General features: G+C 55.3%; 2 protein-coding genes across 2 annotated transcripts; both read right to left on the bottom strand.

Annotated features, from left to right (window-relative positions):
* Positions 1-139: 139 nt before the first annotated feature.
* LOC104323731 (RAC-beta serine/threonine-protein kinase) lies at positions 140-10613 on the bottom strand. Its single transcript, XM_069776746.1, has 14 exons — positions 10398-10613; positions 6901-7041; positions 5692-5820; positions 5437-5548; positions 5089-5242; positions 4735-4866; positions 4176-4241; positions 3955-4023; positions 3234-3356; positions 2637-2765; positions 2189-2403; positions 2024-2111; positions 1829-1931; positions 140-1532 (listed from the first exon to the last, which is right to left on the bottom strand). Exons 2-14 carry the CDS (start codon positions 6944-6946, stop codon positions 1453-1455), a joined length of 1446 nt encoding a protein of 481 aa, XP_069632847.1. The 5' UTR covers positions 6947-7041; positions 10398-10613; the 3' UTR covers positions 140-1452.
* Positions 10614-11064: 451 nt separating this feature from the next.
* Positions 11065-17892, bottom strand: CZH19orf47 (chromosome Z C19orf47 homolog). Its single transcript, XM_069777449.1, has 9 exons — positions 17766-17892; positions 16980-17053; positions 16588-16675; positions 16179-16293; positions 15967-16048; positions 15621-15746; positions 13780-13926; positions 13348-13418; positions 11065-12678 (listed from the first exon to the last, which is right to left on the bottom strand). The coding sequence occupies exons 2-9, from the start codon at positions 16996-16998 to the stop codon at positions 12184-12186; spliced, it is 1143 nt and encodes a 380-aa protein (XP_069633550.1). The 5' UTR covers positions 16999-17053; positions 17766-17892; the 3' UTR covers positions 11065-12183.
* Between the last annotated feature and the right edge of the window lie 12 nt (positions 17893-17904).

Raw genomic sequence — 17904 nt, 5'->3', positions numbered from 1 at the left:
TCAACTGTAGCAGTGCCTGGGGCCCTCTGGGGAGCTGGGGGGAGCAGTTGGGGCCCTTGGCCTCCACTGCCCCTGCCCCAGAGGAGCCCAAGATCCTAATTGGTCCAAAAAAGAAAAAAAAAAAAAAAAGAACAACAACAAAAAAACAACCCCCCATTTTATTGCTTGTACCGTACAAATATGAGGGCAGGTGAGAGCTGCCAGCTGGCTGCTGTGCCCGGGATGCCGGGCCACTGCCACCTTGTTGAGGGGGGTCTCATCCCCCCGCCCAGCTCCAGTATTTTTAAATTAATTCAACTGAATTCGGGCAACTAGGAACCAAGAAAGAAACAGCAAGTTTTCTCAGTTCCTCCCTGCGGGGAAGCGGTACCAGGCACCAAATTCCTACCTCCAAACTGTGGCCCTGGTGTCAGCTGTGCCAGGAGCCGCCGGGTGGCAAGTCCAGCTTGTCACTGGCCTGGCTTGTTGGTGCGGGCATTGTGGTAAAGGTGATGCTCCCCAGCCGCCGGGTCCCACCGGCGTTGTGCCATGCCGGCAGGGTCTGGAGCCAACAGCCCTGGTGACAGTGGCCTTCTCAGAAAGGCATCCACGGAGCATCTGTCGGGTGTGGATCAGTGGTGCATGCCAGAATAAACCCAGTCCCAACACTGGCAGCCAGGGCTGCCAAGCTGCTGGTGCAGTGGCAAAAAGCCATGTCCCTCTGCTACACCATCATCCACTGAGGATGCTGGAGGATGTGGCAGGTGTCACTGAGCCTGGCGTCACTGCAGCTCCTGGCTTTAAGGCACTGGAGAAGCCAAACTATTGCTTTTAGGATCACATTTTCCTTAGGGCCACACTGGCCGGCCGCAGGGTCGAGGCACTCCCCTCTGCCAAGGCGCCGATCCAGGGATACTGTTGGTTTTCGGTCACTGCAGGTTCAGTTCAAAGCAGAGGTGGGAGGATTTGAGGGGCTAAGACATGCACCCCACAGTCTCGGGGCGGGTCCTGCCCTATTGTTTCCCCCTCCTCCAGGCAGCCAGCATTGGATCCTGGCCATGGGGGGGAGTTTTCCCCTCCCTACTGCTGTCAAAATGGCTTCTCCCCATCCGGGAGCCATGGGTTTTACTTGGTGGAGGGCTGGCTGAGCTTCAGGGGGGGTCAAGGCCACAGTTGTGGGGAAATGGGGGTTGGTTTAAAAAGCTGCGAGCACTTCTAGGAGTTTAAAAAATAAAAATAATAATAAAAATCAAAGCAGTCCTAGGCTAGGGGCAGGAGGCACGGCTTGGTGCCAGTGGGAGCCATGGAGCAAGAGCACTTTGTAGGGGTATGGCTTCTGAAAGGTGCTGCGGCACAACGCTGGCGAGCCACAGCTTCCCGCCCCCCTTCTGCCAGGCACGGAAGAAAAATCCCCCCCGCCGTGAGTGAACCCCCAAACCCTCCTCCTCGGAGGCTGAATCCCACTGCTACCGGTTACTCCCGTATGCTGGCGGAGTAGGAGAACTGGGGGAAGTGCGTCCGCTGGTCATTCTCCAGGGAGCCCATGTTGTCATCTGCAAAGCCAGGGACAGAGAAGGGTTTGAGGGTGAGGGACAGGCTGATGAAGCCTCCCTGGTGTCTTCACAAGTTTCCCTGCTCCCTCCTGTGGCAGTGATGCCACCAAAGCTGCCCAAGACCTCTCCAAGGCAGCAAGAGGGACCCTGAGCTTTTATAGAGGTGTGACAGCTATGCCACCAGCCCCTCAGGTGACACCCACCACCATGATGGTGACAGGAAAACGAGGTTGCATGAGAGGAAGCTGTATAGGTGACAAAGGGGGTTCCCATTTCTTGGCAGCACTGGCACTCACAGCGATCCGGTGGGGTGATGGTGATGGATTGGGCGGTGAACTCATCATCGAAATACCGTGTGTCGATCTCAGACGTCACTTGGGGCTTGAATGGCGGGACCAGCTGATAGAGAACAGGAGAAATTTGCTCGCCAGCAGTGTGCCAAGTGCCTGCCTGCCCCTTCACCCCCTCAAAGTACTCCCTTCCCTTCCTACCTTCTTCTGAACCACGTCCTGCCAGTTGATGGGGGCGAAGAAGCGATGCTCCATCACCTCCTTGGCATCGCTGGGACCTCCGCCGAGCCTGCAGACACAGAGAGGCATGTCCAGAACTGCCAGCAGTGCTGCGGTTCCCCCCGTCCATCCCCAGTGGGCCCTCACCTCTGTTTGGGATCCTTCTTGAGCAGCCCAGCCAGCAAGGATTTGGCCTCAGGGCTGAGGGTACGAGGGAAGCGAATCTCCTCCATGAGGATCAGCTCAAAGAGACGTTCGTGGTCCTGGTTGTAGAAGGGGAGGCGACCGCACATCATCTCATACATGACGACGCCCAGACCCCACCAGTCCACGGCGCGGCCGTAATCGTTGTCCTCCAGAACCTACAGGAGGGAACACGGAGAGGATGGTGTCGATGAGGCCAAAGAACCAGGCAGCAACACAAGGAGGGAGAAGGGAAATCCATTCTAGATACAACCCCTCCTGCAACCCAAGTGTTTGGAAAAAGCCCCCGCTGAACCACTGCCATCTTGGACTTTGGGAATAGCCTCCACAGAAAAACCTCTTTGGCACAAGAGTTTCAAGGAAAGCCTGGCTGTGGGAATGCTTTAAGTACCTCCGGAGCCAGGTACTCGGGAGTGCCACAGAAAGTCTTCATGGTGGCTCCATCCGTGATGCCTTCCTTGCAGAGCCCAAAGTCAGTGATTTTGATGTGGCCATCTTTGTCCAGCATGAGGTTTTCCAGCTGAAAACAGACAGGTGGGAGAAAAGGTTTGGAGCTGAGCGAAGTTGGGAGCATGGGAGCGGGACGCTGCTCCCCAAAAGGCTCCATCGGATGGTTGGGGTCTCAATCCATCATTGCCACATGACGGGGATGAGGGTGACACCTCCCCACAGGGCCAGTTCATGCTCTCTTCTGCTGAACCCGAGCTCTCATCCTCCCTCCTGCAACAACGTGTGTGAAAACATCCCCAGCACCAGGTGGAGAGCAGTTCTTCGCCACCCACAATAAGCGAGAGTGGGGAAAGGGCTCGCATCAACTGAGTGCAATGCTCTGCCAGCTGAAACCTTTTGAGGCCCCTCAGGGTGATTTTTAGGAGAGCTGGGAGTGACTCCACACCCCCAAACACCAGCCCAGGAAGATGAAAATTGCCCTGGTGCTAAGATGGGGTGAAGGCACTGCTTATGGATGCTGCTGTCGCCAGGTTAGTACCTTAATGTCCCTGTACACCACGTCCCGGGAGTGCAGGTACTCCAGTGCAGAGACTATTTCTGCACCGTAGAAACGGGCTCGGTCTTCTGTGAAGACGCGTTCTCTTGAGAGGTGGAAAAACAGCTTAAGAAAAAAAAAAAAAGAACAGCTGATCAAAAAGTGCTTAAAAAAACCCACTGAAACTCACGTTAATCGCTCTCAGCACGCAGCTAATGCGGTCATATGTGTCCTAAGCTCCTCGCCTCGAGCGATCAAAATATTGACAGCCTTCACTCTGCCAGCACAGGCTGGGGGAAAAACGCTGCCGTGCATTGCCTGCAAGAGGGGCTGTGCCATTGGCTGTGTTCCCCCTTGCAAGGAAAGTGTGTTGGGTTGGAGAAACAAAGCTGGACACCAGCACAGGCTGGAAGATAACAGAGCCAGTGATAGCTGGAGGTGCTGTGGTTCCACAGCTCCCCAGGTGATGAGGAAGAGGGCTCTGGGGGCCCTGGACAGTTGTTTCATGCATGCAATGGCCTTGCTGCAATATCAAGCATGAGACAGGCGAGCGAAGAGCCAGGAAAGCTTGGGCAAGAGGAAAGCCACGTGCTCTACCTCCCAAAACATGTGCTGAGGGGAGACTGTGGAATAAATTATCCACCAATGAGATGAAAACAGCTATTTGACATGCAGACAAGATCCTTCCAAGCCCTGAGGAGAGCATTGGGTCTTAAGCTCCCACCTCTCCACCATTGGCATACTCCATGACAAAGCACAGCCGGTCGTTTGTCTGAAAGGCATATTTCAGCGCCTGCAAGAGGGGGAACAAAAGGTCTTAGAGAAGCTGTGGGGCTCCATGCTTCCAGAGAAGGTAGTAAGGGGAAGGGAACAGTTGTTCTGGGGTGTGCTGGGCATCCCAGCGTGCTGCCCCTTTGCTCCCTCACTACCACCAGCCGTACTTACAGTAAGGAAGGGGTGCCTGGTGTTCTGCAGTACCCGGCTCTCTGTAACAGTGTGTGCCACCTCATCCTGCAAAGGGAGGAGAAATTAAGTGCCATTTATCTCCCATTGTTTCTGAAAAATCAGAGATTTTTCATGGCTGCCAACTATTCCCAGAAAAAAACCCAGGGATGGGAGCTCCAAGTGCCAACCTCTGCCCCGCTTTTGTCCCCACGGGGCAAAGGGTTCATTGGCCAGATCGTCCGGAGGAGGACGTGGCTGCACTGCATCCCCTGAGAGAGGCAAGTGAGTGGATCCCACGATGTCACCCAACTGTGTGTTACAACACACACCTGGGGTTTTAAAATAAGGGTAATTCCTGGAATCCCCCAGCATTTAGAGCACAGCAGGAGCTGGCCATTGCTTGGCAGCTTTGGAGGTATGTTTTGAAAGCCCTCCCAACATTTGGGGGTTTGGACTACATGACCTTTAAAAGTCCCTTCCAACCCAAACTATTTTATGATTCTGTGATCCCCTAAGCCCTGCCAGCTCTCCTCACCCTCCACTGGGGTTTGGCACTTACTTTTGCAATGATGACCTCTTTCCGTAGGATCTTCATGGCGTAATAGCGGCCAGTGGCCTTTTCCCGCACCAAGATGACTTTGCCAAAAGTACCCTTTCCCAGGAGCTTCAGGTAATCAAAATCATTCATGGTCTGGGGAGAAACGGGGAGATGGAGGTGAGAATTTGCAGCGTGGGCAAGCGGGATCCGGGATGGGAAAGGGTCTTCTGAGCTATTTCACCCGCCATTATCCTGGTGACAGCAGACACCATGGGGATGAGGTTTATCCCATAAACCTCCCTCATCACTTGGCAGTCCCAATCCACCACAATCCTGCTTGCGGCAAGAGAAGGTGCTGCGCCAGGGGTGACTTACAGCCTTGGTGCGGGTTTTGCTGACAGCCACCTCCATCTCCTCAGCACCGGTGCTGTCATTAGGAGATCCGCACTTGTAATCCATTGTGTCCGTCTCTGGTTCCTGGTTCTTCAAGCTGTTTGCTACTGTCTGGATAGCTCGCATCCACTCCTCACTATGGAGAAAAAGGGGATTGGTGGCACAAGGAGGTGCTGAGGATCACCACGGGGGGCTGCGCCTGCCCCTCCAGCCTTTGCAGGCAGATGGGAATCACAGCTGAGAGATTTTGGGGCTCTCCTGCAGCTAGGATTAACACAATGTGCTATTTATCCCGGACTCCCAAAGGAAGGGGCCATCCCGCATGCCTACCGCTCTTCAGGAGAGTCCACATGGAAAGTCCTCTCAATGACTGTCGTCCACTGCAAGCATCGGATGACAAAGGTGTTGGGCCGAGGCCGCTCAGTCTTCATCAGCTGGCACTCTGTGTAAAAAAAGGGAAGAGGATGGTTTGGGATCAAATATCCTCAACCCAAAATCTTCCCTAACAGTATCGGTGATGAGGACACCCTGCCCAACACTGACTTGTAACCACCGACAGCCCTGAAGCCACATGTGCCAACATACCTGCCACAGAGAAGTTATTCAGAGGCGGTAAGCTGTGGTCGGATGTCTCTGGCCGTTCCTTGTAGCCAATGAAGGAGCCATCACTTTTCAGCAGGAAATACCGGGGTCGCCACGTTTTGATGTATTCCCCTGCGAGAAAGAGGGGGGCGCAGGGGGTAGTGCAGGGGTTTTCAGGGAAGGACCCCTCATAGGGGGTCCCACTGCTGAGGTGAAAAATTAAATGGCAGAAAGACCCCTCATAGACAGAAAAATAAGTGGATATTTTTCTTCCGGCTGTTTTCTAGGAGCTGCTTCAGAGAAGCTCCTGCAAAAAGCAGCCAGCTGGTGTAATTTAGGAGAGGTGCGAGCAGCGGGTTAGCCTGAAACATGCTTGATCTGAGGTAACACAGCACAAAGCAGCTTCATGCTTCCCCTGGCAGCTCCAAAATTGACCGAAAGCAGACTCAGCAGCTCTGGATAAAGAAACAGCATCAGAGAGAGGCCCTGGCTTCCCTCTCTCCAGCTATATTTGCCCAGAAGGAGGAATCCATGAACCTGCTGGACACAAGGATCCAGCTGGGCTGCCAGTAGGAGAAAGGTGGCTGGAGGCAGATGGCTTTCATGCCTGGTCCCCTTGCAAACCGCCCTCAGCAAGGGAAGGAAAAATAAGAGCCACCATCAATGGGTCTAAAAATAAACCCCCATGTGTGCAGCTGCTACAATGCTGCAACATTCCCCCTGTAGGGCTAAAAATAAAGGGGCTGGTTGGGGGTCTCACTGCAGGGCCACTGCAGCAGGTGGCTTAGCAAACTGGGTTAGACTGTCTGCGAAGAGATGTTAGGATCGTCCTCCAGCTTCCCAATGCGGCAAGCAATTAAGAATGATGCTGCTGGAGGATTTGCTTGTGGCACAAACCAAACTCTAGTTAAGTGGTGTTGCTGATTGCTGGGAGAGCTGCTGAGTTGAGCGACGAGCAGGAGAAAGCTGAAGCAGGAAGGCATTGGTGGGTTTTCGGATGCCCTGCGGTGCCAAGGTGCCTTGTGCCATTTTGGGGCAAGGGGAAGCAGAGACCGTCCTGCATTTGTGCTGGGGAAAGGTTAAAATTGCCGGTAACTGGAAACCGGAGCTATCCTTTCCCAGCAGCAGCTGCAGTGCTGGATTCCCTACAGTGACCCAGCCTTGGAGGTATGCCACTGCCACTGAGCCGGCTCCCCGGCTCGCCTCCCTCACCTCTCTTGTGCAGCCAGCCCTCCTTCACGACTGACACTTCATTCATGGTGGTGCCGTAGGCTCTAACCCCCTTTCTGCCGCAGGACTGGGGAAGCGGCTAACGCCAGGGGCAGCGGGAGGAGCGGCGAGAGCAGAGATGACCTGCGGGAGAAGAGAGAGATGCTCAAGGAAAGCTGTCAAAGTTCCTGATGCTCTTCTTTCCCCTCCCTCGAGGGGAGGCAGCCAGTTTCAGCACAAAGCCACCCCCACATGCTGATTAAAAACTCCTCCGCTGCACCAGTTTCTCAAAAAAAAACCCCACCCCCAAACTTAAAAATCAGCATGGAGGCCGTGCAAACCTGGAGATGCTGGGATAGAGCAGGTTTGTTGGCATTGTCCCTTTACCTGGCTGCCACACAACACGGGATTAAAAAACCCTTGGGAGGGTTGGACAAGCATGGGGGGGGAGCACAGTCCCTTGCAAAACAAACAGCTAGAGAAAAATTAATCGGAGTCACCTGACAGGATTAACTCCCTGGGCTCCAAAATCCCACTGTGCTGGGCAACGGGAGGCAGCAGGACAAGGGGACATGCCACGTCCCAGCAGTGGCTGCAGGGGATTGTCCCCACCTTGGGTTTCCCCAAAGTCACCTTGGGCTTGCTGCCCCCGCCATCCCCTGCCGTAAAACCCAGCCCCATAAACGTGCGGCCAGGCGCAAGAGTTTGGGTTTTCCAGCTGCATCCAAAGCAAGACAAGAGCCAGAGCAGCCTGAGACAAATTCCCTGGACACAGTGTTATCCCAATGAGAGCTCCCACTCCCTTCCAATCCCTGTGGATCAGTTCCAGCACCTCCCTAACTCCCAAACCTCCAGCCTTGTTTTAAAACCTCTCATCTCACCTTTAAAGCTCCCTCCGCTACAGGGACGAGGGGTTTTCCAAAGGGAAGCATGGCAGGTGGAAGGGAAATAATTTCTGTTCCTTGCTCATGTAAATCTGCCCATGCCTTCCCAATGGGAACCCCCTGCCCCATGAGCATCCTGGGATGCTCCTGCAATCCCAGATGGGGAGGAGGATTTTGGGGACTCTGCTCACCCTTGAGGCTCCTCCACTCGCCCAGCAGTGGGCAAGGATGCAGGGCAGGCAGCCAGCCAATTCAGGCAGAATAAATACAGGCAGGACCTTGCAGCACATGGAGCTAATGCTTCTCCAGCTGCTGAAGGGTGGATCTCCAGATGGATCTGCTCCTAGACGGGCTCTGGCAAAGAGCTCATTGATGTTAATTAAAAAGGAAATAAAAAGCTTGCTGCAGAAAAGGGCTCTAATTAATTTCAGAGCTGGCCCAGAGAGGCTGAGCCTGCTGCAAGTGTCCCACAAGGGATCCGGACCACAGACGCAAAAGATGCACAAGAGGCTTTAATAAAAAAATCCCCCAAATTATGAAAAACAGCCCCTAAATGAGTGATTTGATAGGGATGAAGGTTGCAGGATTTTGGGATTGGCTCATCCTGCGGCCACACTTCAGCACAGCGGAGAGATGCCAGCGCATCCACAGCATTGGAGGTGGGTAAAACACAGTGAGGATGCAACAAGCCTTCGAACCCAGTGGTGGAACAAAGATCTTTTCGGTGAGGTCTGGGCTCGTTCGCATCCAGGACTTGTTTCTATGCTGTGCTAATTATCCTGGCTGCAAGTAAAAGCCTTCAATTGATTGAAGCCTTGGCCTTTGATTATATTTTTGTGCAAAGCACGGGACAGCGAGGCTCTCAAACCCGCAGCCTGTGGACTTCTCCCAGCCAACGCTGAGTCTTCTTTCAACAGCAATATGAAAAAAAACACACGGTGTTGGTTTTAAAAAAAAACAACAACAAATTGTTGGGTTTTGGGTGTGTTTAAGGATAATTACGACAGTGGGAGAATTGCGATTCAGGAATCACCAGCAGCTTGAAGCATCAAACCCCATCATGGTCCCGTCCTCATCCTTGAAGGCACTGGAGGATTTTTAATATGATCCTGACAGCTAACGAAGAGCGGGAACAAGCAGTGGTCGTTAGACACGTTCTCTGAGCCCTGATTGTTATGGTTATTTCTGATGATGGATGGGGACTGTATCTGCCACCAAGGGATCCTGACAGCCCCACAGATGCCATGAAAGCGGTTTCCAGGCATGCACCGAAAAGCAGCGATTAAAAAACACACCAAGAAAGCCCCATTTCAGGCGCACTCAAGAAACTTTAAACCAGCTGTGAAGTGGCACCGTAAAAGATTTGGATCTCAAAGTGTGGTGGCGTGCATCCTGTCCCGGGGAAGAGCGGTGAGGAGCTTTCAGAGGAGGTCTGAAAGGTGTCGGTGCCGAAAGCCGCAGAGACAACACAGCCCGAGCCCGCTCCTCCAGAGGGGCAGGGGGGGTTGGGTGCCGGGTACCCCCCCGGGCTGCAGAGGCAGGCAGGAGGCTGCAGTTATTACTTACTTACGTGGGGGCAAAGCACTTGGGCGGGCTTGCTCAAGGGGTGGCTGGGTCCCCCACTGCTGCTGCTCCTCCCTGGGGGAGAATACTGGGGGGGTGGTGGTGTCCCAGCACAGCCTCCCTACCCAGCAGAGGTGCCTCAATCTGCAGAGAGCCCCCAGATCCTGTTCTCCCATGGCAAAGCCCCCCCCAGGCAAAAGACAACCCCCAAACCCCAGAGGAGCGTCCAAGCCCCCCCACCTCAGCCCCTTGGGACAGGGCCCTCCAAGCCTGCCAGGTCCTAGTACAGCCCCCCCAGCCTGCCAGGGGCCCCCCACATCAGACCCCTGGGATAGCCCCCCCCCAAGCCTGCCTGAGCCCTCCACCTCGGTCCCCCAAAAGACTGCCAGCCCCACCTGCCCGCCCCCCCGCCCCAAGCCTGCCAGGGCCCTAGGACTGGCCCCCCATGTCATCTGCCTGGATAAACATCCCCCCCCCGCCCCAAGCCTGCCTGGGCCACCCCCAGGACTGCCAGGACCCCCCAGCTCAGGCCCCTGGCACACGCACCCCCCCCAATCTACCAGTCACCCCCATCTCAGGGCCCTAGGACAGGCCCCCCAAGCCTGCCTTGGACCCACATTTCAGGCCCCCCCAGCCTGCACGGACCCCCCAGTCCAGCCGCCCCTAGGACAGAGCCCCCCCCTACTGTAAGGCCACCCCAGCCCAGCTTAGCCCCCCACTGCATTCCCCCCCCGCCTAGCGGCGAGTGGTTCACTCCCCGTAGCATCCCCTGCCCCGCGGCGGGCGGGCGCATCGCGGGACCATGGGGGGGGGGGCGCTCTCGCCCCCCGCCCCCCCCCACGACCACTTCACGGGTGCTCCGGTCCCCGCGGCGCCCCTCAGGAGACGGACGGGTCCATTGCGCGGCGCTGGGGGGGGGGCAGGGGGGCGGCGCCCCGCACCCCTGGTGGAGGGGCGCGGGTGGTGCGTTCCACGCGGCGCCCAGCAGGGGACGGGCGAGCCCATTGCGCGACGCGGGGTGGTGGTGGTGGGGAAGCAGGGCCGGCGCCTCACCTGTCATGGACGCCTCAGGCCCGGCCGGCTGCCGTCGCTCATCCCGGTAGCGGTGGGGCTCCCCCCCCCCTCCCCGTTCCGCCTTATCAACCCCGACGGCGCCCGCGCTCCCGGAAGCCCCGCCCGCTCCGGGCCCACGCACGCAGGAAGCGGAGACGGACGGGGAGGAGGGTGGGAGGGGGGGGTGTCGGGGGGGGGGGGACGGAGAGGGAGAGACCCCGCTCGCCTGCCCCGGGTCCGTACTGCGCATGCGCCGCGTCGCCGCCTCCGACTGCGCATGCGGCGCGGGGGCAGCGCGCCTGCGCGCAGGGGGCGGGAGAGGGGCGGGGCTGCGCCGCCTCCCAACGCGCATGCGCCTGTCGCCCTGCGGCGCTCACTCCGCCCGCAGGGGGTAGAAACACCTCCCGCTTCCGCTCATTTGCATACATTTAAATATAGTGGAATAACTACTCTATATGACTACCCACGCACGGCCGAGGAGCATGGGAATGATGCGTGCTTGATGCCCACAAGGCGTGGGCATCCCCACCCCTGGGTGCACACCACGCACCCATGGGTGCAACGAGCTGCTCCAGTCTCAGCACCCTGAGGTGGGTTTTGGGGGGGGTTGTGGTGGTGGGGTGTGTTCCTGGCCACAGACTGGGGGGCTCAACTGACACCAAACAGAGCTGTTTCCACGCTTTATTGCAAAAAGCTCCCCCGCGGGCTGGCGGGTGATGTAGAAAGCCAAAAATTGGGAAGACCCACTCATTTTCACACACCAAACAACGCCCGAAGCGCAAAGAAAACCTCCCAAAATAGGGTAAAATAAAGAAATTAGTAGTTTTTCTTATTAAAAAGACTCACTGTTATGGCCCTGACTTGCCACACAGCTGCCTCCACCCCCCGTCTTTATTTTGGGGAGAAAAAATGTCTTTTCAGGGTTTGCAGCAATGCTGGACAGGTGCAGGGTGAAGGCAACCGCGTGACGCTGTTGAAAATAAATTTTGGGGGAAACAAATTTGGGGAGAAATAAATAATTTCTGTAAACCCTCACGGTGTCCATTTTAGGTTTCACACTGGGATGAGCTTGAGCTGAAAACTGCGAGCAGCACATTGAAGGCGTCGCTTAAAACAAGGCAATTTGGGGATTTTTTGAGCCCCCAAGGAGTTTTTTTTAAGCTTTTGTTTTCCGGGCTTTTTTTTTGGAGGCTGCTCTGAAATCCTTAAAAATTAAGGATCCCCGCAGCAAGCTGCCACTCTGTAATGATTATTTATGGAGTCACTTTGGTGCAAGTTCCTAAATATAGGGGAAAAACCCCTCCAGAGGAAAAAAACAGAAAAAATAGGGAAAAAAACCCCCTCTCTATGGAGTTCTCCAGGTCCGAACTCCTAAATACAGGAAAGAACCTGCAGAGAAGGGAAAAATGGGGGGTGGGGGCAGCGGGGAAGAGGTTTTGATGCTGGTAGGAGATGGAGAACGATTTGGCCTTGTACCCGCTGGCTTTGTGGGCCAGGGCAGGCAGGGATGCCCGGCAGACAGGAAATCTGGCAGGGAGGGCTTTTGCCCCTCTTCTCTCCTGTTTTCCTGTGGGATTAGTATTTCCCTATGGAATTAAGCCTTTCCCCATGGGATTAAGTGTCTCCCTGTGGGATTAGCGTTGCTTCCCCGTGGGATTAGCAAGGAGGAAGGCAGCATGAGACTCTGCCGGTTCTTGAGGGTGAATAAATGGGATGGCGGACAGCGCGTGACCATCAGGAGGGAAGCACACAAGCAGAAAACCGTGCGGGAAGAAGCATCGTGGGATCAATCCGGTTTCTTCCCCAGCCGTTTAAAGACGCTAACAGTGCCGGCGCTGTCCATCTGAGCACCGGGGGTCTCGCTGGTGCTGCTCACCTTCCCGCACCCCCAGGTCCTTTTGATCGTCACCCGAAATTCGGGTTCGCTTTTATCCTTTGTGCTGGTGACATTGCCATCCTGGGCTTCAACTGGCATCGCGGCAATACTGATGCTGCCAATTTTGGATGCCGCTGGTTGTGGTTTTGCCGCCATACGGATACCGGTGGCGTTCCTATGACCAAGCTGCTGGATGGCGGCAGTGACAGTGACCGGTTTGGCTTCTGAACTGGTGGCTTTTGCCTTGATGGTGCCTCCCAGCTCAGTGCTTTCCTTACGGGGAGGTTTGGTGAGTTTTTTTAGGACGCCGGCGTACTGGAGAACAGAGCAGTCATCGTCACTCTCAGTGGCTTTGTCCCCATCGGTCCCCAAGGTGTCACCCAGTCTGCTGAAGACCCCTGTGGGCTGGGAGACAAGGGAGGGTAGCCCGTCAGCACCCGCACCCCCATTTTGGGTGCTTGATTTACGTTCCCCTTCCCCTTCGTCCCCCAAATTCTGCCACTGTCACAGAGACAAGATGGATACTGGCCTCGCCCGTGACGCATTTTGAGGTGTAATGATGCAAAACACTGCCTGCAGCAATTAAATTAATGATTAGGCTACAAAACAGGTCTATAAATCACCCATAAAATCATATTCCCTCTTATTTTTCTTGAGGGCCTGAGTCTGCAACTTGTTTTACACCCTGAGACTTCCATGCTGAGGTTTTCGTCCCCAGAGGAGAGAAAAAAATCGCCTGTATCCCCAAATAAAGAGCATTTTGCCTCCAGAGGAGAGAAAAAACCTCCTGTATCCACCATTAAAGGGGTCAAAATAGAAGCACAGATGGGGATCACCCAGAGACTGGGGATCTGCTTGCCTTCCGTGGCTCCATCCTCCTTTTCCCTGGTGTTTCCTCACCATTTTCTGGTTATTTCAAGGTTCCTTCAGCCCCTCTGCGGTAAGCGAGCTGCTGTGAACCCCAAAATAATCTTCGGGGAGAGGACCGTCATGTGAGGATCTCAGTGGGGTTTGGCACAGCTGCTGCGAGTGACAGCAGAATGCTCCTGCAGCTGAAAACCCGTGTCCTCTCACCTTGCCTCCTGTGGTTGTGTCCGCTTTTGCCTCGGCTCCCAGCCGGTCAAAGACAGATGTCCTCTGCAGACCTGCAGTTTTCAAGAAAACGTGGTTTTTTTGAGGTTTCCCCAGAAAATGAAGCTACATTGGGTCAGTGCTGAGGGCTTGTGGCCTTTCAGCCCCATCCTACTGTCAGGGCACCCGGCAAAATAAAATCCACTCGATAAAAGCGTGCAAACAGCCACCTGCCCCCTTCTTCCTAAGACTTAAATGGACTTGAGCAGAACCTTTACGGCTCACAGTGAGTAAATATATCCTTGGAATAACACAACTTCTACCCAGTAACTCTCTGGTTCTGAAAATTCTAGGGGGATTTGTAATGATGGGCTAAATTGGGACTAAACCGGGCTTCTGGAAGAGAAAATGAAGATCAAAATCCTCTGCTGGTACCTTTGGCCGCTTGCTGCTCCAGGATTTTCTTTGTCCTCGGCGTGGTGCCCTTGGGCATGTTAATGATGTATTTCCCTTCCATTTCTGCCGTCACCCGGCGGCGTTTTACTGGGATCATTGGATTTTCATCTGCCGCGTCACATGGACCTGGTGGGACAAAGGAAGAGCAAATCAAGAGCCCTTGATACAACAAGAATTAGGGGGTAGAAGGGTTTTATGAGTGCTTGGGCACAGTCCCAGGCTCGAGTGAGCTCTGAAACTGGCTGTTTCAGCACTAACAGATCTCCTGCAGCACTGGGGCTCTGCGAGCACACTCCCCCACTGTGTCTAGCTACTCCCAACCACAAAATCACAGAATTGTTTGGGCTGGAAGGGGCTTTAAAGACCTGTCCTGGTTTCAGCTGAGATAGAGTTAATTGTCTTCCTAGTAGCTGGTACAGTGCTATGTTTTGAGTTCAGTATGCGAAGAATGTTGATAACACTGATGTTTGCAGTTGTTGCTAAGTAATGTTTAGACTATAGTCAAGGATTTTTCAGCTTCTCATGCCTAGCCAGCAAGAAAGCTGGAGGGGCCCAAGAAGTTGGCACAGGACACAGCCAGGGCACCTGACCCAAACTGGCCAAAGGAATATTCCATACCATGTGACGTCCCATCTAGTTTAGGAACTGGGGAGTGGGGGGAGGGAATCGCCGCTTGGGGACTGGCTGGGTGTCGGTCAGTGGGTGGTGAGCAATCGCCCTGTGCATCATTTGTACATTCCAATCCTTTTATTACTACTGTTGTCATTTTATTAGTGTTATCATTATCATTATTAGTTTCTTCTTTTCTGTTCTATTAAACCGTTCTTATCTCAACCCACGAGTTTTACTTCTTTTTCCCGATTTTCTCCCCCATCCCACTGGATGGGGGGGAGTGAGTGAGCGGCTGCGTGGTGCTTAGTTGCTGGCTGGGGTTAAACCACGACAAGACCATCCACCCCTTGCTGTGGGCAGGGACATCTCCCACTAGACCAAGTTGCTTCCAGCCCAGTCCCAGCTGGCCTTGAACACCCCCAGCGTGGGGGCATCCACAGCTTCTCTAGGCAGCCTGTTCCTGTGCCCCACCACCCCGACAGTCAAGAATTTCTAACGAAAATCTCCCCTCTTCCGGTTTAACACCGTTCTCCCTTGTCCTGTCTCTACTCCCTCTGATAAAGAGCCCCCCTGCTTTTCCTGTAGCCCCCTGCAAGCACTGCAAGGCTGCTTTAAGGTCTCCCTGGAGCCTTCTCTCCAGGCTGAACCATCCTAACTCTCTCAGCTTGTCCTCGTATGGGAGGTGCTCCAGTCCCACCCCAGTCACTGTTGTGGCCTCCTCTGGACTCGCTCATGTAGGACCTTGTACTCGGCCTTCACGAGGTTGGCATGGGCCCCCTCTCTCCAGTCTGTCATAGTTCCTCTGGATGGATCCCTTCCCTCTGGAGCATCAACCCTCGCCACTCAGCTTGGGGTCACCCCCAAACTGGCTGCAGGTGCATTCAATCCTGCTGTTCCTGTCCCCAACGAAGATGCTAAATCATAATTGGTCCCAGTACAGAACCCTGAGGGACCTTGCTCATCACCCGTCTTCACCCAGATGTCGAGCTGGAGTGAGACCATCTGTTCAATTCCTTACCCACTGAGGGGTTCCACTCCTCAAATCCATGTCTCTCCACTTCAGAGACAAGGATGTTATGTGATTAGCTCAAAAAACCTGTAGCCAGATCCAAAGCAGCTTTTAAAATTTGGCTGGGGGGGTTTAACATGGAACAGAAAGGAAAAAGCAACTCGACATTGTTTTTGCTGGGATCTGTCACCCTCCCTACCTGCATTCGCAGAGGCCAGTTTGTTGGAGACGGTGACAGAGATTTTGGAGCTGTGGGGCCGTTGTCGAAGTGGGGTGGCGGGAGGTGAGTCTCTGCTCAGGCTGTTGGCAATCATCCGGCTGGCAGCTGGAAGAGGAGGACAGCACAGTGAGGGAGACGTTTTAAACCCCGAGGAGCTTTGGTGAGTGTGACAAGCATCCGTCTTGTCAGCTAAATTAGAGTGGTCCTTCCCCAGGATTGTGGGGAAGGCAGCCATTGTTTCAGCCCTTTATTTCAAGACAATTAGTGCACCTCATTAATCAGGTGAGGGTATTTAATCTCCCAGAAACCCCTTGCCTGTGCTCACCACTGTTGGCATTGCGGCGCAGCTCGGCTTGAATGTTGGGGGAGCTGGGGCAGAGCAATTCGGTGGCCGCCTTGCACATCTCCTGAAGGAAAAAAACACGGAGGATGGTTTTCCCTTCGGCTCTTCTGAGGCGAACGAGGATCCTTGAGGCAAAACTTTGCTGCTAAATGAGCTGGTGAGGCTTAACCTGTGCCAGCGAGGCTTTACCATACCTGCCTGTACACGATTTTGGCGTGTTTGAGAATGGCGATGATGTCTCCTACCACTGTAATGCCCAGCTCATTCATGATCTCCTTGTTCAGATCCATCAACATGTTCTTCTGGATCCTGCAGCAAGGGAAGACCTGGCTTAGTGAGGTCTCCCTTTGTCATAAGCTCTGATTAATTAAGCCTTGCGTAAGGTGCACCATGATATCCCCAGCCTGGGTTCGGACACCACCGCCCTCATGGAAACAGCACTAGTAATGAAAAAGAAGCTCAGTGCAGATGAATAACTAACGTAACTAATTAAGGAGTGAGATAATCAGTTAATTCCTTCCTTCCCCCTCACTGGAGGAATATTTCAGTGCTATTTTCCCCTTGTGATGTGATAAAAACGCAGCGCCTCATTGGTGACCTCACCTGTTATCCACAAACATGACAGCATAGTTGACGGCGGGGCCCGGGGGGATGCCAGCTTCTTTGAAAAACTGAATCCATTCGGATGTCGCTGAAAAAAAAGTCGTGGAAAAGGAAAAACTAAGTGGATATGGAAAAGGAGGTGGGGTGGTTGCCTGGATGTCAGCAGGCGCTGGCCAAGAGGCTCATTCCAGGCATTCACAGCTGCTGTCATGCGATTAATGGGATCGGGAGGAAAACGACTCCTGGGATGGTAGTGGGGGTGAGGGGAGGAGATGGTCTGCCAAATGAAAATATACAATTTGCAGGGTTTTAGAGCAATTTAGGGTGATGTTGGATAGCGGAGGGGAGAGGGGGGCAGCGGGAACACTCGCAGGGAGGGAAATGTCCCTTACCCATCGTGACGGACACCATGGTTGAGGAGCCGGAGAACGTGGGCGCGGGGCTAGGCAGCAGTGCTGGGAGCAGCCTGCCGGGTGAGACAGCGTCTGTGTGGCCTCTCTGATGGCCAGCAGGCAGGCACCAGGCTGCTGCTGCCTCCCTGCCTGCCCCCCTGCCCCCTCCTCCTGCCCCACACTGCCTTCTCTTTCCTCCTGCCTCCTCCTCCTGCCCCACACCCCCTCCCTGCTCCCTCCTGCTGCTCCACACTCCCTCCCTGCCCCCTCCTCCTGCCCCACACCTCTTCCCTTTTCCTCCTGCCCCACACCTCCTCCCTGCTCCCCTCCTCCTGCCCCACACTGCCTCCTCTTCCCTCCTGCCCCCTCCTCCTGCCCCCCACCCCCTCCCTGCCCCTTCCTCCTGCCCCATACCTCCTCCTCTTCCCCCTGCCCCCTCCCCCTGCCCCACAGCCCTGCCTTGCCCCTCCCTCCTGCCCCACACCCCCTCCCTGCCCGTTCCTCCTGCCCCACACCCCCTCCCTACCCCCTCTTCCTGCCCCACACCCCTGCCCTGCCCCTTCCTCCTGCCCCACACCCCCTCCCTGCCCGTTCCTCCTGCCCCACACCCCCTCCCTGCCCCTTCCTCCTGCCCCACACCCCCTCCCTGCCCCCTCCTCCTGCCCCACACCCCCTCCCTGCCCCTTCCTCCTGCCCCACACCTCCTCCTCTTTCCTCCTGCCCCCTCCTCCTGCCCCACACCTCCTCCTCTTCCCTTCCGCCTCCCCCCTCTCCGCCTCCCCTCACCTCTCCTCTCCCGCCGCGCCCCATCCTGCCGCCTCCGGCCGCCGGGCCGGGCCGGGCCCTACCGGAAACACCGGTCACTGAGCGCCGGAAGTGACCTCGCCGGCCGGCCCAGCGCGTTACCCGTCGCGCACGCGGGGGC

Source organism: Haliaeetus albicilla, chromosome Z (genome assembly GCF_947461875.1).
Source record: "Haliaeetus albicilla chromosome Z, bHalAlb1.1, whole genome shotgun sequence".
NCBI classification, from domain to species: Eukaryota; Metazoa; Chordata; class Aves; order Accipitriformes; family Accipitridae; genus Haliaeetus; species Haliaeetus albicilla.
This window is presented reverse-complemented; position numbering and strand designations above follow the sequence as displayed.

What these genes read in the sequence shown, in the direction of transcription:
- LOC104323731 (XM_069776746.1), bottom strand. Translation starts at nt 6,946, where the DNA reads ATGAATGAAGTGTCAGTCGTGAAGGAGGGCTGGCTGCACAAGAGAG. An exon ending in AGTATGCCAATGGTGGAGAG is followed by an intron (nt 3,357 to 3,954) that starts GTGGGAGCTTAA and finishes TTTTTTCTTAAG; the next exon opens with CTGTTTTTCCACCTCTCAAG. An exon ending in CATCACCCCACCGGATCGCT is followed by an intron (nt 1,533 to 1,828) that starts GTGAGTGCCAGT and finishes CTGGCTTTGCAG; the next exon opens with ATGACAACATGGGCTCCCTG.
- CZH19orf47 (XM_069777449.1), bottom strand. An exon ending in GTCATGTTTGTGGATAACAG is followed by an intron (nt 16,294 to 16,587) that starts GTGAGGTCACCA and finishes CCCTTGCTGCAG; the next exon opens with GATCCAGAAGAACATGTTGA. An exon ending in GGAGCAGCAAGCGGCCAAAG is followed by an intron (nt 13,419 to 13,779) that starts GTACCAGCAGAG and finishes TGAAAACTGCAG; the next exon opens with GTCTGCAGAGGACATCTGTC.